This window comes from Leucoraja erinacea, unplaced genomic scaffold (assembly GCF_028641065.1).
Source record: "Leucoraja erinacea ecotype New England unplaced genomic scaffold, Leri_hhj_1 Leri_430S, whole genome shotgun sequence".
NCBI classification, from domain to species: Eukaryota; Metazoa; Chordata; class Chondrichthyes; order Rajiformes; family Rajidae; genus Leucoraja; species Leucoraja erinaceus.
In genome coordinates, this window is record NW_026576331.1 from 46,172 (window position 1) to 70,000 (window position 23,829).

Below are 23,829 nucleotides of genomic sequence, written 5' to 3' on the forward strand. Positions count from 1 at the left end.
ACCCCAACAGAGATAAAGCGAGGAAATAGAATAAGGGGTAAGCCATTTAGAACGGAACAAGGGGTCACAGTTAAGGATAAAGGGGAATTAAGTCTTTTACATAGATACATAGAAAATAGGTGCAGGAGTAGGCCATTCGGCCCTTGGAGCCTGCACTGCCATTCAATATGCAGGCTCGAAGGACTGAGATGAGAAAAACATTTTTTACACAGACAGTGGTGAATCGGTTTGTACTCTCTAGAATTTAGGAGATTGAGAGGGGATCTTATAGAAACTTACACAATTCTTAAGGGGTTGGACAGGCTAGATGCAGGGAGATTGTTCCCGATGTTGGGGAAGTCCAGAACAAGGGGTCACACAGTTTAAGGATAAGGGAGTAATCTTTTGGGACCGAGATGAGAAAAACATTTTTCACACAGAGAGTGGTGAATCTGTGGAATTCTCTCCCGCAGAAGGTAGTTGAGGCCAGTTCATTGACTATATTTAAGAGGGAGTTAGATGTGGCCCTTGTGGCTAAAGGGAATCAGAGGGTATGGAGAGACGGCAGGTACAGGATACTGAGTTGGATGATCAGCCATGATCATATTGAATGGTGGTGCAGTCTCGAAGGGCTGAATGGCCTCTACTCCTGCACCTATTGTCTATTGTGTACTAACATCAGTTGGGTGTGTGCTAACCAGTCAGTGGAAAGACATGATTACAATCGAGCCGTCCACAGTGTACAGATACATGATAAGGGAATAAACGTTTAGTGCAAGGTAAAGCCAGCAAAGTCCGATCAAGGATAGTCCGAGGGTCACCAATGAGGTAGATAGTAGTTCAGGACCGCTCTCTGGTTGTGGTGGGATGGTTCAGTTGCCTGATAACAGCCGGGAAGAAACTGTCCCTGAATCTGGAGGTGTGTGTGCGTTTGTTTTCACACTTCTGTACCTCTTGCCCGAGAATTCCACAGATTCACCACTCTGTGTGTGAAAAAAAATGTTTTTCTCATCTCGTGTCCTAAAAGATTTCCCCCTTATCCCTGTGTGTGGCCCCTTGTTCTGGACTTCCCCAACATAGGGAACAATCTTCCTGCATCTAGCCTGTCCAACCCCTTAAGGATTTTGTAAGTTTCTATAAGATCCCCTCTCAATCTCCTAAATTCGAGAGAGTATAAGCCGAGTCTATCCAGTCTTTCATCAAATGAAAGTCGAAGGGCCGAATGGCCTACTCCTGCGCCTATTGTCTATAATTCTTCCCCTAGAACCCGTGAGAACCTAGGAGATTGAGAGGGGATCTTATAGAAACTTACAACATTCTTAAGGGGTTGGACAGGCTAGATGCAGGAAGATTGTTCCCGATGTTGGGGAAGTCCAGGACAAGGGGTCACAGCTTAAGGATAAGGGGGGAATCCTTTAAAACCGAGATGAGAAGATCTTTTTTTCACACAGAGAGTGGTGAATCTCTGGAACTCTCTGCCAGAGGGTAGTTGAGGCCAGTTCATTGGCTATATTTAAGAGGGAGTTAGATGTGGCCCTTGTGGCTAAGGGGATCAGTATGTATGGAGAGATGGCAGGGATGGGATACTGAGTTGGATGATCAGCCATGATCATATTGAATGGCGAATGGTGCAGGCTCGAAGGGCCGAATGGCCTCTACTCCTGCACCTATTGTCTATGTTTCTATGTGAGCCCAGCTGGGTGCGGAAAGTTATAAAACGCTCAGACACGTTAGCATAAAAACATCAATGTTTTAATCAATATACTATAGACTCATGGACAACTTCCCTTAATACTGACACACACTTTATTTCACCATTAACAGCGTAAACAAGGCTCCAGACCTTGCCATAAGATTAATGTTTTAGACTATATATGACATCAAGCATCCTTTGAACCTCTTCTTGTTCAGCGGTTGCGATATTGGAAGCTTGCCACTTCAGAACTCAAGGTGATATCCGTTACGGATTTAAAGTGGGGGGGGGGGGGGGGGGGGGGTGTGGTGGTCAGGGTTAGGTGGGACAGGGACCAGTACGATGCCTTTTTTATTCTCTATTAAAAAGAAGAAAACTGTTTTAAATAATTATGAGGGGGGGGGGGGGGGGGGGGGGGGGGGGGGGGGGTCTTTGGGGGGGCAGGGGGCTTCTGTGGCTGGACGACAATCGCGTGCTCGCCCAGGCCGGGCTTGGCTTGGAACTCTCTCTCCGGGGTGAGGGGAGAGGTCTCCTGTGTACAGGGCCAGACACACCTCGATCGAGACCTCTGTGGTGCTCGGAGGTGACTGTGTTGCAGATGCCATCCTACAGAGGCACAGAAGCTTTAGCCCCCTACATGCAGACCCCCACACACGCACACGCACACGCACACGTACACACACACACGTACACACACACACACACACACACACACACTCGCACACACTTGCACACACACCAATACACACATTCATATGTGCGCGCATGTACACGCGCACGCACTTGTGTGCATCGACACACACACACACGCTTGCGCACGCACACTCACACACGTAATATATTTCAGCACACGCACAAATCATACAAATCATACTTGCCACATACACATGCTACAAGCATGTAAAGAGACATACATGACATACTCTCAAGCAAAACAACCGCACACGCACGCACACGCATGACCCATGCACACGAGCCCGCCATTACGCCAGGCCTCGTGTCCACGCACACGCACACGCACGCCCACACGCGGGCGAGCTAAAATCTCTCTCCCATTCCACGTAATTTCCCACGCATTCCCTCGTTTTCTCGGGAGCTGGGAAGGTTTTTTTGTGCTTATCCCTAAAACAAAAAAAATGGTCAGTGCAAACGTCGAAAAACAGAAACACGAGAAAACGGGAACGAAAGTGATGCAGGAACGACTTTAGAAAATACATATATGTTCTTTTTTTTTTTTTCCTTTTCCGTCTTAATGTTGTTGTCGCCAGGTCGATGGACATATAGTACAACGGACCGATGGGGGAAATAATGTCAGGACACTACGAGATGTAAAGTCAAAAAAACAAGGTGAGTTTGTTGTTCGGCAATGCAACAAGAACTATTTACAGAAGAAATGCTGCCGCCCCCTCTCTCTCTCTCTCTCTGTCCCTCTCCCGAAAGGGCCGGTCCCACCAGCGTGCGACTCCATGCGGCAAGCGCGGCCTAACGTGGTCGCTTGAGCCGTACGGCCTCGCGGGGCCGGTCCCACTTCGATCGCCGGAGCCGTATGGAGTTGTGATCCCGACATCGCGCGGGGCTCCGAAAAACTGACCGTGTTCAAATATTCCGCGCGGCAACGGCCCGCCGGCCCGCAGCCGCCTCGACACCGTACGTCACGCGCGAACTTCCCGCGGACTTCGCTCGAACTTCACGTCACTCACTCGACCTCCGCGCGGCCCCCGCTTCTGGTTAGGTCGCGCTTGCTGCGTGGAATCGCATGCTCGTGGGACCGTCGCATGCTGCTCGTGGGACCGGCCCTTTAGGTCGCGCTTGCCGCTTGCCGTCGCATGCTCGTGGGACCGGCCCTTTAGATTGTAACATCTAAAAAGCCTGTCCCGCTTTCCCGAGTTAGTCACGAATTCTCCCGAGCTATCAAACTCGCAGAATGTTCGAACAAGTCCGCGGGAGTCCGTGGATATATCGTAGCGGCTCGGTAACGCCAGCCGTTGGGGCTCGGGGATATTTTTTTACTCGTGGCCATTTTTCATCGGGCTGGAAAAAAACCTCCCGACTTATCTGATGCCCCGAGTGCCCACGGCTGGTGCAACGAGCCGCTACGATAAACCCACGGGCTCGCGACGAACATTCTGCGAGTTTGAAAACTCGTGAATAACGCAGGAAAGTGTGACAGGCCCTTTAGATTTCTATTTTGTCTTCAATTCTTCCTTTGTCTATGTTGCAGAGGGCGGGGGGCAGGAGGGGAGGGGAGGGTTTGAGAGCAGGCATGGGGTGTGTGTGTTGGGGGGGGGAGAGGCGGTGGACAGGGTGACGGCGGTGGAGGGGTTAGTACGTACACGTGTGTCTGTGGGACTGTGGGCTTTACATCACATTTACAGGTCCTGTCATAATATAATAAATATCTAAGAGGATCTTTGCACCACTTGAGTGTCGTGGCCTTCTCGTCAGACGAGGCTTTTCACGACGATGAGTCCCCGGGGGGCGTGTAACGTCTTCACTCTGTTTGGAAGAAAGAACCAGGGGGGTTAGAAGTTGTGGAGAAGGGTCTCGACCCGAAACGTCAGCCTCTAACTGCTGTGGCACAGGTTTGGGTGAAACTGGACTCCAACCAACTGGACTTCAAACACCAATGCACTATTGTCATTGTCAATTGCCTTGCTACCACACCAGTGCCACCCACAGATGCTGCCTGATTGTCTATTGTCAAAACGTCACCTATCCATGCCCACAGATTGCTACCCACTGATTACTCCAGCACTCTGTGAAACATAGACCACATAGACAGCTGCCTGACCCGCTGAGTTACTCCAGCAGCTCTGTGAAAGGCAACGTTTCGGGCCGAAATAATTCTGGATATAGGCAACGTTTCGGGCCAAAACCCGGACAGGGTTTCGGCCCGAAACGTTGCCTATTTCCTTAGCTCCACAGGTGCTGCTGCACCCGCCGACTTACTCCAGCACTCTGTGAAACGTCCTTTTGATGTAAACCGGGGTCTCATGCAGTTTCTGCCCACTCAATGGGCCGAATGGCCTTTTCCTAAGTCATCATAAACTGTGAGCTGTTGAGTATCACCTACTAATGATAGGTTTAAGGTGAAGGTGGAAAAGATTTAATAGGAATCTGAAAGGGTAACATTTCCACACAGAGGGTGGTGGGTGTATGGAACGAGCTGCCAGAGGGGGTAGTTGAGGCTGGGACTATCCCAACATTTAAGAAACAGTTAGACAGGTACATGGATAGGACGGGTTTGGAGGGATATGGGCCAAACGCAGGCAGGTGGGACTAGTGTAGCTGGGACACATTGGCCAGTATGGGAAAGTTGGGCCGAAAGGCCTGTTTCCACACTGTATCACTCTATGGAATTCTCTGCCAGTGGAGGCCAATTCACCGGATGTTTTCAAGAGAGAGTTGGATGTGGCTCTTAGGGCTAACGGAGTCAGGGGATATGGGGAGAAGGCAGGAACGGGGTACTGATTGGGGATGATCAGCCATGATCACATTGAATGGCGGTGCTGGCTCAAAGGGCCGAATGGCCTCCTCCTGCACCTATTTTCTATGTTTCTATGAATCTCTGATCTACCTCTCCAATCAATCTATTGGCCACCATTCCTAGCAAATCCTTGTCTGGCTGTTGACCAAGTTTAGTTTGATAAATCATCTGCTAACTATCACCTGCCACTTTGCACAGCCAAACGCAATATAAAAATGGGCGAATCTATTACAGATATTATTGTCATTGGATCTGCTCTCAGGCACCGCGCCCGAGATGGCGAACAAGTTCCCCTCATCGTTCCCACGGACGTCACGGAGGCGCAGCGGGTAGAGCTGCTGCCTCTCAGCGCCAGAGACCCGGGTCACCATCGGTGAAGATGGAGTCGGAGGAGGAACTGGCCGCGCTAGAGCGGTGGCTGGACATGTTACGCTCTTCCTCGGAGGCTGAGCCCCATCCATTAACCATTGAATCTGCAAGGGAAACGGAGGATCATGTTCCCGGTGTTGGGGGGGGGGTGAGGGGAGTCCAGAACCAGGGGCTTGTACACTCGAGTTTAGAAACGTATAAGATTATTAAGGGCTTGGACACACTAGAGGCAGAATTTGGAAGGATGAGAGGATTCTTCGCTGAAACATCAGAAACATACAGGATCTCTTTCTCACACAGAGAGTTGTGAGTCTGTGGAATTCTCTGCCTCACAGAGGGCGGTGGAGGCCGGTTCTCTGGATGCTTTCAAGAGAGAGCTAGATAGGGCTCTTAAAGATAGCGGAGTCAGTGGATATGGGGAGAAGGCAGGAACGGGGTACTGATTGGGGATGATCAGCCATGATCATGTTGAATGGCGGTGCTGGCTCGAAGGGCCGAATGGCCGACTCCTGCACCTATTGTCTATTATTAAGGGCTTGGACAAGCTAGAGGCAGGAAACATGTTCCCGATGTTGGGGGAGTCCAGAACCAGGGGCCACACACACACACACAGTTTAAGAATAAGGGGAAAGCCATTTAGAACGGAGACGAGGAAACACTATTTCTCACAGAGAGTTGTGAGTCTGTGGAATTCTCTGCCTCGGAGAGCGGTGGAGGCCGGCTCTCTGGATACTTTCAAGAGAGAGCTGGATAGGGCTCTTAAAGAATTTTCGGACAGTGCGGGATTTTCGGAGCCCCGCGCGATGTCGGGACCAGCCCCGCACAACACCATACCACCCCATACCCCTTGATTCCGTTAGCCCTAGGAGCTGTGGAATTCTCTGCCTCACAGAGGGCGGTGGAGGCCGGTTCTCTGGATGCTTTCAAGAGAGAGCTAGATAGGGCTCTTAAAGATAGAAAAAGGAGTCAGGGGATATGGAGGGAAGGCAGGAACGGGGTACTGATTGGGGATGATCAGCCGTGAACACATTGAATGGCGGTGTAAATTCTTGTAAATAATTGATTTAAATTGTTTTTGGTTTGGAAAAAATTAATTGATTAATTGATTGATCATACATATGGTATCGTATCGGATACTTACATACATCCCCAAAGGGCTGGCCTTGCCCACATGAGCTGAGATACGCTACGTCTGTAAGGTCGCTGGCGTTTCGCTGGTGGGAGCCCGCCGCTGTTCCGCCTCGTGGCGCCACGCCTTTCCTCGGTCCAGTTGACCCCTTGGACGAGGCCGTTCCTGACGAACTTTGACCACTCACGTGTCCCGGAGACGGGAAGCTGGGCTTGCTGTACGGGATCAGAACTTCTTCTGGAAAGGAAGGCAGACAAACAAGGAAAGGAGGTTACACAAAAAAAATGCTGGAGGAACTCAGCGGGTGCAGCAGCATCTACGGAGCGAAGGAAATAGGCAACGTTTCGGGCCGAAACCCGTAAGGGTTTCGGCCCGAAACGTTACCTATTTCCTTAAGGATTTCGGGCCCGAAGCGTTGCCTATTTCCTTAAGGATTTCGGCCCGAAACGTTGCCTATTTCCAGAAGGATTTCGGCCCGAAACGTTGCCTATTTCCGATAGTGGAGAGTGTGCAACTTTGCATGGAGGGAAGGAAATAGGCAACGTTTCGGGCCGAAACCCTTCTTCAGACTGATCGGGGGGGCGGGGGTGGGCGGGGACAAGAAAGGAAAAAGGAGGAGGAGCCCGAAGGCTGGGGGATGGGAGGAGACAGCAGGGGGGCTGAGGAAGGGGAGGAGACAGCAAGGACTAACAAAATTGGGAGAATTCAATGTTCATGCCCCCAGGATGCAGACTCCCCAAACGGAAGGTGCCCCCATGATCAACTCACCTGTTTCTGACTGCAAGGGACCTACATTTGTTTTAACTAATCTCTTTCTTTTCACATATCTATAAAAACTTTTGCAGTCAGTTTTTATGTTCCCTGCCAGTTTTCTTTCATAATCTATTTTCCCTTTCCTAATTAAGCCCTTTGTCCTCCTCTGCTGGTCTTTGAATTTCTCCCAGTCCTCCGGTATGCTGCTTTTTCTGGCTAATTTGTACGCATCATCCTTCGCTTTGATACTATCCCTGATTTCCCTTGTTATCCACGGATGCACTACCTTCCCTGATTTATTCTTTTGCCAAACTGGTATGAACAATTTTTGTAGTTCATCCATGCAGCCTTTAAATGTCTTCCATTGCATATCCACCGTCAACCCTTTTAGAATTAATTGCCAGTCAATCTTGGCCAATTCACGTCTCATACCCTCAAAGTTACCTTTCTTTAAGTTCAGAACCATTGTTTCTGAATTAACAATGTCACTCTCCAACCTAATGAAGAACTCAACCATATTATGGTCACTCTTGCCCAAGGGGGCCCGTACAACAAGACTGCTAACTAACCCTTCCTCATTACTCAATACCCAGTCTAAAATAGCCTGCTCTCTCGTTGGTTCCTCTACATGTTGATTTAGATAACTATCCCGCATACATTCCAAGAATCCTCTTCCTCAGCACCCCTGCCAATTTGATTCACCCAATCTACACTCCAAAAGCGTGCGGGTTTGTAGGTTAATCGGCTTGGTGTAAATGTAAATTTAAAGTGTGTGTGTGTGTGTGTGTGTAGTATAGTGTTCGTGTGCGGGATCGCTGGCCGGCGCGGACTCGATGGGCCGAAGGGCCTGTCTCCATGCTGTAAACCTCTAAACTAAACTGAAATGTCACCCCTCTCAGATGGGGTGGCAATTAGTTACGCAGCCGAGATCAAACGAGAGTTAAACCTGCCGTTCCGGGCCGCTGTCGAATCTTCAAACACACACACATCACAAAGGGAGATTTGAGCCGGTGATTTGCAGGCAGCTGTTCCCGAGAACGTGTAAAACAGCTGCTGCAATTCCAGCCACAATCCCGCTGACCGCAGGGAGAGCCGGAAAAGCGGGAGAGGGGGAAGCTGGGCATCGGAGACGGAAATCTTCCCCCGGAATGTGAAGCTTCCTCAAGGGTTAGAGGCCTGTCCCACCAGCGTGCGATTGCACGCGTCTAGCGCGACCAAAACGTGGTGGCTTGAGGCGCACGCCCTCGTGGGGCCGGTCCCACTTCCAACCGCGGAGCCGTCTGGAGTTGGGGGGCTGGTCCCGGCATCATACTGACCAATCAGCTGGGCAGGAGGCGGGCCGACTGAATTTGGATGTCGCACGGCGTCGGGCGGTGAAGTCATCACGCAACGCCACGCGCTAGGCGTACGCCGTAGATATACGTTGCGTACGCCCTCAACGTGCCTGCGGGCAGACAGGCCGTTGGCGCGCGGGATTTTCGGACAGTGCGGGATTTTCGGACAGCGCGGGATTTTCGGACAGTGCGGGATTTTCGGACAGTGCGGGATTTTCGGAGCCCCGCGCGATGTCGGGACCAGCACCGCACAACTCCATACCACCCCATATCCCTTGATTCCGTTAGCCCTAGGAGCTGTGGAATTCTCTGCCTCACAGAGGGCGGTGGAGGCCGGTTCTCTGGATGCTTTCAAGAGAGAGCTAGATAGGGCTCTTAAAGATAGCGGAGTCAGGGGATATGGGGAGAAGGCAGGAACGGGGTACTGATTGGGGATGATCAGCCGTGATCACATTGAATGGCGGCGCTGGTTCGAAGGGCCGAATGGCCTCTACTCCTGCACCTATTGTCTATATCTAACTCTCTCTGGAAACCGTCCAGTGAGTTGGCAGCCACGATATCCACTCTCTCCTACCTGATCCCATCGTTGGCTTGTGTTGCTGTTTGCTCCACATGTCCTCGGGGTTGGTTTGGCCTTCAAGAGACGCCTTCAGCAGGTGGTCCAATGCGCTTGTGTCCACTTCCAGGCCGGGCACCTGCAGGCTGTCCGGAGAATCGCCCACCCCCGTTGACCTTGAGTAGAGCTTTGAGCCCTGGCAGGGTGGGGGGTCGGGCGGTGGAGGCAGGTCTTCGGGGAAAGAAAGAGAGTCAACGTGACCAGGTGGACCTGAGATGACCACAGAGTCCCTGGATCAAGGGTGGCCGACGTTCTCACTCCCAAATAAGGGACAAAAGAATCAAAAATACGGGACAAATTCCCCACGGCAATCCGTTGACGGACTGGGCCGTGTCTGGGTGAATGATGAGTTGGGCCCGGGGTGCTGGACTGTACACAAAGCCCAGCCGGCGGGGCCAGCGGAGGAGTTTTGGCCGCCCGCACAGTCCGGCGCTCCGTCCAACTCAAGAACGGCCGTGGTGGCGGCGGTCAGCGAAGGTCCGAAGGTCGGACAGCCGGCCGGGCTGCCGAGCACCCGACGGGGCCACGGGCGAGGCGCTGCTGCTGCTGCTGCTGCTGCTGCACTCCACGGGCTGCACTACGTCGGGACGGGTGAGGCGGGGGCCGGACGACCCGACAGTCCCCTCGACCCGAGTAGTAGCGGTCAAATACGGGACAAGGGCGGTCCCGTACGGGACAAACCGACAAAGCCCAAATATACGGGATGTCCCGGCTAATACGGGGCAGTTGGCGACACGTGGCATGGAGTTGACCGATTGGCTTGGTGTAAAATGTAAATTATTCCATGTGTGGGCGTAGGATAGTGTTAGCGTGCGGGGATCGCTGGTCGGCACGGACTCGGAGGGCCGAAGGGCCTGTTTCTGCGCTGTATCTTTAAGCTAAACTAACCGAACCTGAACCATCCCACCACAACCAGAGAGCGGTCCTGAACTACTATCTACCTCATTGGTGACCCTCGGACTATCCTTGATCGGACTTTGCTGCCTTTACCTTGCACTAAACGTTATTCCCTTATCATGTATCTGTACACTGTGGACGGCTCGATTGTAATCACGTGTTGTCTTTCCGCTGACTGGTTAGCACGCGACAAAAAGCTTTTGCCATTGTAAAGCACTTTGGCCAACGAGAGTTGTTTTTTAAATGTGCTTTAGAAAGTGAGTGTACCTCGGTACTTGTGACTTAGTAAGTGCGTACTGTACAGAGTTGGGTTAGGTGCGGGCTTGAGGGAGGACTGTACTGGTCAACGTTCTATCAGGACTGTAAGGGCCGGTCCCACGAGCACGCGACTGCACGCGGCAAGCGCGACCAAACCGGAAGCGGGGGCCGCGCGGTGGTCGAGTGATCCCGTACGAGTTGACATGAAGTCCGTGGGAAGTTCGCGCTGGGCGTACGCCCGTCAAGACGCTGCGTACGGCCTCAATGCCGCTGCGGGCCGGCGGGCCGTTGCCGCGCGGAATGTTTGAACACGGTCAGTTTTTCGGAGCCCCGCGCGATGTCGGGACCACAACTCCGGCGATCGAAGTGGGACCGGCCCCGCGAGGCCGTACGGCTCAAGCGACCACGTTAGGTCGCGCTCGCCGCATGGAGTTGCACGCTCGTGGGACCGGCCCTGTACTGGGCGAGGAAGTGCAGGGTTTGGAGGAGGAGCCCGGCACGGGAGACGCCTCCCTGCGTCTCGGAGGGAGGTGAAGGCGTGTTGAGGAAAGGCGGCTCATGTTGAGCGGGAAGGGTTTCGGCGCCTGGCTCCGACGAGAGCGAGTTGGAGCGCAGGCTTGGCGATCGCTTCGCCCAACACCTCCGTATAGTTCGCACCAACCAACCTGATCTCCCGGTGGCCCAGCACTTCAACTCCCCCTCCCATTCCCAATCTGACCTTTCAGTCCTGGGCCTCCTCCATGGCCAGAGTGAGTCCCACCGCAAATTGGAGGAGCAGCGCCTCATATTCCGCTTGGGCAGTTTACACCCCAGCGGTACGAACATTGACTTCTCCAATTTCAGGTAGTCCCTGCTTTCTCCCTCCTTCCCCTCCCCTTCCCAGCTCTCCAACACAGCCCACTGTCTCCGCCTCTTCCTTTCTTCTTCCCCCCTCCCCCCCACACATCAGTCCGAAGAAGGGTCTCGACCCGAAACGTCGCCTATTTCCTTCGCTCCAGAGATGCTGCCTCACCCGCTGAGTTCCTCCAGCATTTTTATCTACCTCCAGCTAAGCGAGGATTTGCCCAGCCCAGCCGCCAGTACTCCCACAGACGGGACGAGGGGCGGGACGGGACGCTCGGCGCCCTGGCCCCAAACCGTGACTCACCGTCCGCCGCTGCCTCTCGCCGGTGTGGGGCCGCGGGCTGTTCCACTCGGACTCCGGGTGCCTTGTGTTTCATGGGCAGCCTCGTCCGCTCACACTGGCTCTGCGACCCGTTCATGCTACTGTTCGTAGAGAAGGGACTGCTGGGCCTCAGCCGATGGGACGAAGAATAGCCTTTACCTGTCGACACAAGACGGTTTACACGTTAGACACTCAACGTATCGGAGAAACTCTCTGGAGCGTCGGAGGCTTTTTGCTTTTTCTACATATAACTTTTCTTTTAAAGATTCAACAATATTTACATAGAGCCCGGGAGGTCTATACTCAATGTGTATGTTGACACTGGAGTCAATAGTTAGGTTATATCTGTGATTAATGTAACCCGAGGTATCAAAATCTTCATTATGTTTCTCATTATTCTTTTTGTTTTTGTTGTTTTGTGTTTGTTTTTGAAAAAAAAGCTAATAAAAAGATCTTAAAAGAAAGGAGGTTGAAGGGAAACGCATGTCCTGTAGATTTTATGGGATGCCTAGATAGGGCAGACAGTCAGAACCTTTTTCCCTGGGTGGAAAGTCCTGACTGCTGCCCAGTCCATCATCGGTTCTGACCTCCCCACCATCGAGGGGATCTATCGCAGTCGCTGCCTCAAAAAGGCTGGCAGTATCATCAAGGACCCACACACCATCCTGGCCACACACTCATCTCTCCGTTGCCATCAGGTAGAAGGTTCAGGAGCCTGAAGACTGCAACGTCCAGGTTCAGGAATAGCCCCTTCCCCACAGCCATCAGGCTATTAAACTCGGCATCAAACAAGCTCTGAACAATAACAGCCTATTGCATGTTACCTGTTTATTTATTGTGTGTGTATATACTATATACACACTATATATATATTGTGTGTGTATATACAGGCAGTGAAGAAAGCGAATGGTATGTTAGCTTTCATAGCAAAAGGATTAGCTAGATGCAGGGAGATTGCTCCCAATCCAACATGTCCCAGCTACACCAGTCCCACCTGCCCGCGTTTGGCCCATATCCCTCCAAACCTGTCCTATCCATGTACCTGTCTAACAGCCCTGTCCCACAGTACAAGTTCATTCCAAGAGCTCTCCCGAGTTAAAAAAAAATCAAACTCGTGGTAAGCACGGAGAATGAACGTAGCGGGTACGTCGGAGCTCGGGGGCGTCTCTTAGCGGCTCGTAACGCTAACGGCAGGTACTCGGGAAGACTCGCTAACGGCAGGTAAGCACGGGGAGACTGGTGAAGATTTTTCAACGTTGAAAAATGTCCACGAGAGCCCCGAGTACCGACGAGCGGCCATTACCGTAAATCTCCGAGTTGGAATTAGGACAAACTCGGGGAGAGCTCTTGGAATGAACTCGTACAGTGGGACAGGGCGCTAACTGTTCCTCCTTGTCTCTTCCCACTAGTGGAAACATCCTCTCCACATCCACTCTATCCAGGCCTTTCACTATTCTGTACGTTTCGATGAGGTTCCCCCCCCATCATTCTTCTAAACTCCAGTGAGTACAGGCCCAGTGCCGACAAACGCTCATCATAGGCTAACCAATTCCAAATTGGACATCTACGATAGTCAAACCAAGACAGATATTAAGACAAAGTGAGCAGGATAAATCAGCACTGAACGGACGCGGTTAGATGGTCAGAGGGTCTCATCCCGAGAGAGAGTGAGGTCCGCCCTCTTCAACAGGTTTTAGAAGACTCTCGGAAGGAGAGGGAAGAGAGATAGAGGGGCGAGCAGTTCACCAGAAGCAGAGATCACAGGCTCAAGCAAGCAGAGGAATTAGCAGAGCCCAAATCGTAGGGTGGATGTGAAGTGGATGTTTCCACTAGTGGGAGAGTCTAGGACCAGAGGTCGCAGCCTCAGGATTAAAGGACGTTCTTTTAGGAAGGAGATGAGGAGGAATTTCTTTAGCCAGAGGGTGGTGAATCTGTGGAATTCTTTGCCACACAGACAGCTGTGGAGGCCACAAGTCAGTGGATATTTTTAAGGCAGAGATAGATAGATTCTTGATTAGCGCGGGTGTCAGGGGTTATGGGGAGAAGTGCTAGAGAAACTCAGCAGGTGCGGCAGCATCTATGGAGCAAAGGAAATAGGCGACGTTTCGGCCCAAAGCCCTTCTTCAGAAGGCAGCAGAATGGGGTTAAGAGGGAGAGATAGATCAGCCATGATTGAATGGCATAAATCTCCACACTCAATATCTCAAAACTAAACTTAAACTAAATGGGGTTGAGAGGGAGAGATAGACCAGCCACCATTGAATGGTGGAGTAGACTTGATGGGCCGAATGGCCTAATTCTGCTCCAATCACTTATGACCAATATATAGGACCAAACACATTGCGAGGTTATTGGAAATATGATTTTCTTTGTAGGTTACAACTTGGTTTTGGAGATACGACTCGGAAATTGTCGCTGCTCCCCCAAGAGTGAATAAGGGGGGGGGAGGTGAAGTGGATAGCAAGGGGTGGAAGAGTTGGATAGAGGAGGCGTTGGAGAGAAGATGAAGGGACAGGAAGGTCAGTCCCAAGGGCCTCCTGTTGTTGATGGAGCAGCTCCAGGTACAAACCTGTCTTCATGAGGCTGGTGCCTTCCATCGTGTAGCCGGCGCGGTCTGCCGCTGTGGCCAGGCTTGCGTAAAGTCACCATGCTCTTCCCTCGGATATTGAACCTGCAAGGGAAGGGAGGGTCATGTTCCCGGTGTTGGGGGGAGTCCAGAACCAGGGGGCCACACACAAAGTATAAGATCGTTAAGGGTTTGGACACGCTGGACGCAGGAAACATGTTCCCGAATTTGGGTAAGTCCAGAACCAGGGGCCACACACACCGTTTAAGAATAAGGGGTAAGCCATTTAGAACGGACGAGGGAAACACCACAGAGAGTTGGAGTCTGTTGAATTCCTGCTCAGAGGGCGGTGGAGGAGTTCTCTGGAGCTTTCAAGAGAGTGCTGGATAGAGCTCTTAAAGATAGCGGAGTCAGGGGATATTGCGTTGGTGACCAGCCCTCCCGTGTGATGCTGGGACCCAAGGGGTCCCACTTAGTCTAGTTTACTATATTAGTAAATTAGTAAACTATTTTACTATTTTACTTTTTTGGCCTTCCATCAAGAACCCGGTGTGCGACCTCGCATCACCCGGCGTGGCTTTAATGGCCGCGGGACAATCGCCATCGCCAGCCGGGGGCTTTGACTTTGACTCTGACATCGGGGGGGGGGGGGGGGGGGGGGGGGAGTGCAGTGGAGAGATAAGTTTTTTTGGGCTTCCATCACAGCGATGTGATGGATGTTTATGTAAATTATGTTGCGTCTTGGGTCTATTTGTTTGTAATGTATGGCTGCAGAAACAGCTTTTCGTTTGGACCTCAAGGGGTCCGAATGACAAATAAATTGAATCTTGAATCTTGAATCTAGTATGGATTGCAACATCGTCCTTTGAAACTCTAGTGTCTTGATAATTCGGTGATGTGGACTGTCATATGCTGAGAGAATGGAGCGGCTGTTGGCTTGTACACTCTGGAGTTTGGAAGGATGAGAGGGGATCTCATTGAAAAGTATAAGATTGTTAAGGGCTTGGACACGCTAGAGGCAGGAAATATGTTCCCGATGTTGGGGGGGTCCAGAACCAGGGGCCACACACACACAGTTTAAGAATAAGGGGTAAGCCATTTAGAACGGAGACGAGGAAACACTTTTTCCTCACAGAGAGTTGTGAGTCTGTGGAATTCTCTGCCTCAGAGGGCGGTGGAGGCCGGTTCTCTGGAAACTTTCAAGAGAGAGGTAGATAGGGCTCAGAAAGATAGTGGAGTCAGGGGATATGGGGAGAAGGCAGGAACGGGGCACTGATTGGGGATGATCAGCCATGATCACATTGAATGGCGGTGCTGGCTCGAAGGGCCGAATGGCCTCTACTCCTGCACCTATTGTGTATTGTCTATTGAGATCAGATATGTCTCAAGTGGAGAACGGCAGGTGGGATCCTCGGCTGTGGAACGGGAAGGAATCCTGTAGGCTGCACAACGGAACAAGGTTAGAGTTCATAAATGGTGGTGAATCTGTAGAATTATTTGCCATAGACAGCTGCGGAGGCCACAAGTCAGTGGATATTTTTTTACAGCAGAGACATATAGATGAATGGGGAACTCATTGAAAATTAATGAATGGTGAAAGGCCTGGATAGAGTGGATGTGGAGAGGATGTTTCCACTAGTGGGAGAGTCTAGGATCAGAGGGCACAGCCTCAGAATTAAAGGACGTTCCTTGAGGAGGAATTTATTTAGTCAGAGGGTGGTGAATCTGTAGGATTCTTTGCCACACAGACGGCTGTGGAGGCCACAAGTCAGTGGATAGTTTTAGGGCAGAGATAGATAGATTCTTGATTAGTGCGGGTGTCAGGGGTTATGGGGAGAAGGCAGGAGAATGGGGTTAGGAGAGATAGATCAGCCATGATTGAATGGTGGAGTGGACTCGACGGGCCGAACGACCTAATTCTACATCTATAATTCGTGAAGAGGAATTAGCGGCCTGCAAGTGAATGGTTGGATGTTGAGGAATACAGTTGAACAGAGGGATCTAGGAATAACTGTGCACAGTTCCCTGAAGGTGGAATCTCATGTAGATAGGGTGGTAAAGAAAGCTTTTGGTGTGCTGGCCTTTATAAATCAGAGCATTGAGTATAGAAGTTGGGATGTAATGTTCAAATTGTACAAGGCATTGGTGAGGCCAATTCTGGAGTATGGTGTACAATTTTGGTCGCCCAATTATAGGAAGGATGTCAACAAAATAGAGAGAGTACAGAGGAGATTTACTAGAATGTTGCCTGGGTTTCAACAACTAAGTTACAGAGAAAGGTTGAACAAGTTAGGTCTTTATTCGCTGGAGCACAGAAGGTTAAGGGGGGACTTGATAGAGGTCTTTAAAATGATGAGAGGGATAGAGAGAGTTGACGTGGACAAGCTTTTCCCATTGAGAGTAGGGAAGATTCAAACAAGAGGACATGACTTGAGAATTAAGGGACAGAAGTTTAGGGGGGAACTTCTTTACTCAGAGAGTGGTGGCTGTGTGGAATGAGCTTCCAGTGAAGGTGGTGGAGGCAGGTTTGATTTTATCATTTAAAAATAAATTGGATAGGTATATGAATGGGAAAGGAATGGAGGGTTATGGTCTGAGCGCAGGTAGATGGGACTAGGGGAGAATACGTGTTCGGCACGGACTAGAAGGGCCGAGATGGCCTGTTTCCGTGCTGTAATTGTTATATGGTTGTAAGAGTCGCATCCACATTTTTAAAGAACGCCCCTCACCGCAGTTGTATCCTGTTGTCTCTCCCTGGTCCAAATCCCATCACAGGGACTTGTACAAAGATGAAAGGCAAAATCAATGAAACTGAAGGGAGACAAAAATGCTGGAGAAACTCAGCGGGTGAGGCAGCATCTGTGGAGCGAAGGAAATAGGCGACGTTTCTGATCTGTCTTGGGTATAAACCAGCATCTGTAGTTGCTTCCTGCAGGAAACGTGAAGTCATATCTGCTGCGGAGGTCACTTGAGGAGTTTGTTAGCTGGCTCGAAGGGCCAAATGTTTCTATGAGTATTGCGTACAGTTTTGGTCGATTGGGAAAGGGGGAGATACAGCGAGACCTGGGTGTCATGGTACACCAGTCATTGAAGGTAGGCATGCAGGTGCAGCAGGCAGTAAAGAAAGCGAATGGTATGTTAGCTTTCATTGCAAAAGGATTTGAGTATAGGAGCAGAGAGGTTCTACTGCAGTTGTACAGGGTCTTGGTGAGACCACACCTGGAGTATTGCGTACAGTTTTGGTTTCCAAATCTGAGGAAGGACATTATTGCCATAGAGGGAGTGCAGAGAAGGTTCACCAGACTGATTCCTGGGATGTCAGGACTGTCTTATGAAGAAAGACTGGATAGACTTGGTTTATACTCTCTAGAATTTAGGAGATTGAGAGGGGATCTTATAGAAACTTACAAAATTCTTAAGGGGTTGGACAGGCTAGATGCAGGAAGATTGTTCCCGATGTTGGGGAAGTCCAGAACAAGGGGTCACACAGTTTAAGGATAAGGGGGAAATCCTTTAAAACCGAGATGAGAAAAACATTTTTCACACAGAGAGTGGTGAATCTCTGGAACTCTCTGCCATAGAGGGTAGTCGAGGCCACAGTTCATTGGCTATATTTAAGAGGGAGTTAGATGTGGCCCTTGTGGCTAAAGGGATCAGAGGGTATGGAGAGAAGGCAGGTACGGGATACTGAGTTGGATGATCAGCCATGATCATATTGAATGGCGAATGGTGCAGGCTCGAAGGGCCGAATGGCCTCTACTCCTGCACCTATTGTCTATGTTTCTATGAGAGAAATATCAGAAAGAAAGAATTCAGAAAGGGGTTGAGCGGAGAGGGAACGGAGGGAGATATTTTCCGAAATCCAGGAACACCTAATTATGAAGCTTACCTAGAGGAAAGTAAATGACCTAATACTCCAGGATGCAAGTGGGGAATAAAGGTGAAATCCAAGACCCATGGAATTAGTGCTGCGCTGTTCACCACCTCAAGTCACGGGTGCTGGAATTGCTCTGGGGAAACTTAGGAAAAAATATTCCTATCACGCTACGAGTCGCAAGGCTGCATGGTTTGAAAAAACAAAAAACATATCAGGCTTCAAATGGAGCAGAGACTGATACAGGGGTTTGTCGGTGTGTGAGTTGGCCCCTCTACATGACGTGACTACTTCAACAGCAGTGACCAGCTCCGTTTCAAAGCTGAGTTCTGGCATTTCCATCGGTGGTCTCCGACAGGCGCAGATGTTGAAAGGGGGGGAAAAACTGAAAAAATCAAACGTTCAAATCCAATGTGAATTTGAGAGAGGGGGAGAGGGGGGGGAGAGAGGGGGGAGAGAGGGGGGGAGGAGAGAGAGGGAGGAGGGGGGGAGGGAGGGAGGGGGAGAGGGGGGGAGAGGGGGGAGAGATAGGGAGGGAAAGAGATGAGAGAGAGGAGAGGGGAGGGGAAGGGAGAGGGGGAGAGGGAGGAGAGGGGGGAGAGGGGGAGAGGGGGAGGGGGGGAGGGAGGGGGAGGGGGGGGGGGGGGGGGGAGGGGGGGAGGGGGGGGGGGAGGGGGGAGAGGGGGGGGGAGAGGGAGGGGAGGGAGGGGGGGGGGGGGAGAGGGGGGGGGGGGGGGGGGGGGGGGGGGGGGAGGGGGAGGGGGGGGGGGGGAGGGGGGGGAGGGGGAGGGGGGAGGGGGGAGGGGGGGGGGGGGAGGGGGAGAGGGAGAGAGAGGGGGAGAGGGAGGAGGAGGGGGGGGGAGGGAGAGAGAGGGGGAGGAGAGGAAGGGAGAGGGGGAGGGGGGAGAGGGAGAGAGGGGGAGAGGGGAAGAGAGAGAGGGAGGGAGGGGGGGGGCGGGAGAGGGGGGGGGAGAGAGAGGGGAGAGAGGGGGAGAGGGGGGGGAGAGAGGGAGAGAGAGAGAGAGGGGGGGGGGGGGAGAGAGGGAGGGGGAGAGAGGGGGGGGAGGGGGGAGAGGGGGAGGAGGGGGGGAGGGGGTGAGAGGGGGAGAGGGGGGAGAGAGAGGGGAGAGAGGAGTGGGCGGTTGATGGTCATGCCAGAGTCGACTGCCTGCCCCTTTTCTGGGCCCACGTCCATGGAGGTCGAGAGCATTGTAAAAAATGACCGCTCCCATGTACTCTAATGATTGGTTGATGTATTGTAACCTTTGAATGTACTTTTGCTATACTGCATCATGCACTTTGCTGAATAAAGTCCTGGGGGGGGGGGGGGGGGGGGGTGGGGGATTCGGGACTTCTCTACATCGGTGAGACCAAGCGCAGGCTCAGCAATCGTTTCGCCGAACTCTCCGCACAGTCCGTCTTAACCTACCTGATCTCCCGGGGGCTCAGCACTTCAACTCCCCCTCCCATTCCCAATCTGACCTTTCAAAAAGACGTCAGCCTCTGTGGAATTCTCTGCCTCAGAGGGCGGTTCTCTGGATACTTTCAAGAGAGAGCTAGATATGGCTCTTAAAGATAGCGGAGTCAGGGGATATGGGGAGAAGGCAGGAACGGGGTATTGATTGGGGATGATCAGCCATGATCACATTGAATGGCGGTGCTGGCTCGAAGGGCCGAATGGCCTCTACTCCTGCACCTATCGTCTATTGCCTATTGCTCAAAGTCGAGAAAGCTAAAGATTTGCCGATGGTAAGACTGGCAAATTATATTCACTGCGCTTCAGACATTGTCAATACATCCGCTGTTACTATCCTCATTTATTGAGAAGAATTCATGGGTTTCAGCCAACTTTCCCCCTGGAATCTCGTCCCAATATCCATGGAGAAACTAAACTAAAACACTACTAAACTAAGTTAGATGGTGCTCTTAAAGATAGCGGAGTCAGGGGATGTGGGGAGAAGGCAGGAACGGGGTACTGGTTGGGGATGATCAGCCATGATCACATTGAATGGCGGTGTGGCTCGAAGGGCCGAATGTCCTACTCCTGCACCTGTTATCTATTGTCTATTGAATGGCTATGCTGGCTCGAAGGGCTGAATGGCCTACTTACTCCTGCACTTATTGTCTAGTGAATGGCAGTGCTGGTTCGAAGGGCCAAATGGCCTACTTACTCCTGCACCTATTGTCTATTGTATGGCTATGCTGGCTCGAAGGGCTGAATGGCCTCCTCCTGCACCTGTTGTCTATAGTCTATTGTCTAGTGAATGGCGGTGCTGGCTCGAAGGGCTGAATGGCCTACTTACTCCTGCACCTATTGCCTATTGTGTAATATCGTGTCAGTTCACAACCCCTTTTCAGTCCGTACACAAAATGTTGGAGTAACTAAACTAAACGGAAGCGTTTTGCATTATGAGTGCAATTAATTCCTTGCACAACAGGGGGCTTCTAATTTAGACATTAAACACTTCCTTCCGACTGCACCTGAACGGAGAGATGTCAGGGTAATACGGTGTCTGAGTTAAGCTTGATTGGACCTGTGATGATAAGATGAATTTATGATGGTTCATTATATTCCCCCACGACATTATTCACACCAGAGGACGCGCGGGCCTTGAAACGTGCGCTGGTTAGATCCATTACCCACCCGGGAGCCCGCACCTCCGACACCGCCACTTGGATAATGGTTGTATTAACATTTTTATGAGATAAAGCAATGTCTCAATGACTTCCTTAACAGGCGTGTGTAATTCCTGCTTGAAGTCGACGAACCTAGACGCTGCCATGGGATGAGACCGAGGAGGTTGGTCGGTTTTATAAGGGGTGAGTTATCTCTGGAACTCTCTGCCGCAGAAGGTAGTCGAGGCCACACAGTTTATTGGCCCCTTCATATTTAAGAGTGAGTTAGATGTGGCCCTTGTGGCTAAAGGGGTCAGGGAGTATGGACAGGCTAGATGCAGGAACGTTCACCAGACTGATTCCTGGGATGTCAGGACTGTCTTATGAAGAAAGACTGGATAGACTTGGTTTATACTCACTAGAATTTAGGAGATTGAGAGGGGATCTTATAGAAACTTACAAAATTCTTAAGGGGTTGGACAGGCTAGATGCAGGAAGATTGTTCCCGATGTTGGGGAAGTCCAGGACAAGGGGTCACACACAGTTTAAGGATAAGGGGGAAATCTTTTAGGACCGAGATGAGGAAAACATTTTTCTTCACACACACAGAGAGTGGTGAATCTGTGGAATTCTCTGCTACAGACGGTAGTTGAGGCCACACAGTTCATTGGCTATATTTAAGAGGGAGTTAGATGTGGCCCTTGTGGCTAAAGGGATCAGGGGGTGTGGAGAGAAGGCAGGTACGGGATACTGAGTTGGATGATCAGCCATGATCACATTGAATGGCGGTGCAGGCTCGAAGGGCCGAATGGCCTCTACTCCTGCACCTATTGTGTATGTTTCTATGTTACGTGGCGACAACTTAAGGCAGCAAAAATTGTCGCCAAAAACGTTTCAACACATTGATTATGTTGTGCCAGGCGCCTGTAGTCGCCCAAGTGGGACATTATGTTTTTACTCAACTGAATACAAAAAAGGAATTTCAGTCACCTCGATACATGTGGCAAAAAGCATTACACAGTTCATGAGAAAAATGGAAAGAAGATAGAGAGTGATAATTGGATTATAGCTCAGATAAAACATCGTGATGGACATTGAAAGAGGAGATAGAGAGGATCTGCCAGCTCACTATTTGCTGAAACAATAGCCGAGAGGCTCAAGAAAGCTCAAAGCTGATGAATGTTTCAGAAGGTAGACACAGAGTGCTGGAGTAACTCAGCGGGTCAGGCAGCATCTGTGGAGAACATGGATAGGTGACGTTTCACAGAGTGCTGGAGTAACTCAGCGAGTCAGGCAGCATCTGTGGAGAACATGGATAGGTGACGTTTCACAGAGTGCTGGAGTAACTCAGCGGGTCAGGCAGCATCTCTGGAGAAAAAGAAATAAGTGACGTTTCGGGTCGAGACCCTTCTTCAAAATGTTCATACGACAAATCAAAGAGAGATAGAAGGTAGTCGGAGACAGTAAGACTGGTGGGGGAACTGTGAAGGGGGAGGGGATGGAGAGAGAGGGAGAAAGCAGGGACTATCTGAAGTTAGAGAAGTCAATGTTCATGCCGCTGGGGTGCAGACTGCCCAAGTGGAATATGAGGCGCTGCTCCTCCAATGTGCGTTGGGCTCTCACTCCGACAATGGAGGAGGCCCAGGACAGAAAGGTCAGTGTGGGAATGGGAGGTGGAGTTAGAGTGTTGGGCCACCGGGAGATCAGGTTGGCCCAGCTGGACTGAGCGAAGGTGTTCAGCGAGACGGTAGCCCAGTCTACGTTTGGTCTCGATATCTTCTGCAGCAGCCGGTTTCCTCATTCACGCCATCGCTGAACCGTCCTGAATGGTTAACTTGTGGCCGGCACAGGGTAGAGTTGCTGCCTCACAGCGCCAGAGACCCAGGTTCGATCCCGACTACGGGCGCGGTCTGTGCAGAGTTTGCACGTTCTCCCCGTGACCTGCGTGGGTTTTCTCCGGGCGCTCCGGTTTCCTCCCACACTCCAAAGACGTACAGGTTTGTAAGTTAATTGGCTTCAGTATAAATATAAATTGTCCCTCGTGTGTGTGTGTAGGGTAGTGTTAGCGTGCGGGGATCGCTGGTCAGAACGGACTCGGTGGGCCGAAAGGCCTGTTTCTGTGCTGTATCTCGAAACTAAACTGAATTTACATGTATGAATGCCGACATCTTACATGCATGAGGATTAGAAGGGGCCCGGCCCAAAACTTCCCCAGCGCGGAAACAGGCCCTTCGGCCCACCATGTCCGCGCCGACCAGCGATCCCCGCACGCTTAGACTATCCTACACCCACTAGGGACAATTTTTACATTTACACCAAGCCAATTAACCTACAAACTTGCACGTCTTTGGAGTGTGGGAGGAAACCGAAGATCTCGGAGAAAACCCACGCAGGTGACGGGGAGAACGTGCAAACTCCGTACAGACAGCGCCCGTAGTCGGGATCGAACCCGGGTCTCCGGCGCTGTCAAGGGCCTGTCTCACTCTCACGACCCAATTCACGACCTCTGCCGAGTTTGCCCTCGAGGTCGTAGGTAGGTTGTAGCGGGCCGCGATGCTGGTAGCAGGCGCTCGTGGCATGAAGTAGGTCGCGGCGTTTTTTCTAGCGTGTTGAAAAATGTCCACGAGTAAAAATGGTCGTGAATTAGGTCGCGAAAGTGGGACAGGGCCCTCAAGGCAGCAACTGTACCGCTGGGCCACCAACATGTGACAAGTCACGGCAAAATTCTTCTCACATATCACAGTGAAATTTGCGTACAATATACACAAGGTATGCAAAGAGGGGCCACGTAAAGACCAGCGACTGGGTTAAAAAGTGTTCAATCAGGTCCATGCTTGTCCCTCATTGCTCTCTATGCAGCCTCTCCCCCCCCTCCCCCCCCCCCCCCTTTTTCCCCCCCCCTCCCCCCCCCCCACCCCCCCCCCCCCCCCCCCACCCCCACCCCCCACCCCCCAACCCTCACCCCCCCCTCCCTACAGTTTAAGAAAAAGGAGTAAGCCATTTCGAACGGAGACGAGGAAACACTTTTTCACTCTGGAGTTTAGAAGGATGAGAGGGAATCTTATTGAGACATATAAGATTATTAAGGGCTTG

The 23,829-nt window shown here is 51.4% G+C and overlaps 1 protein-coding gene across 1 annotated transcript in view; it reads right to left on the reverse strand.

Annotated features, from left to right (window-relative positions):
• Nucleotides 1-3,457: 3,457 nt before the first annotated feature.
• LOC129693806 (roundabout homolog 2-like) overlaps nt 3,458-23,829 on the reverse strand; it is a 50,068-nt gene continuing 29,696 nt past the window's right edge. Inside the window, exons 8-11 of the mRNA XM_055630561.1 lie at nt 11,663-11,839; nt 9,319-9,531; nt 6,670-6,894; nt 3,458-4,168 (exon numbers count right to left, since the gene is read on the reverse strand). Coding sequence (XP_055486536.1) covers nt 4,167-4,168; nt 6,670-6,894; nt 9,319-9,531; nt 11,663-11,839 — 617 coding nt within the window. The 3' untranslated portion in view covers nt 3,458-4,166. The remainder of the gene's footprint in view (nt 4,169-6,669; nt 6,895-9,318; nt 9,532-11,662; nt 11,840-23,829) is intronic.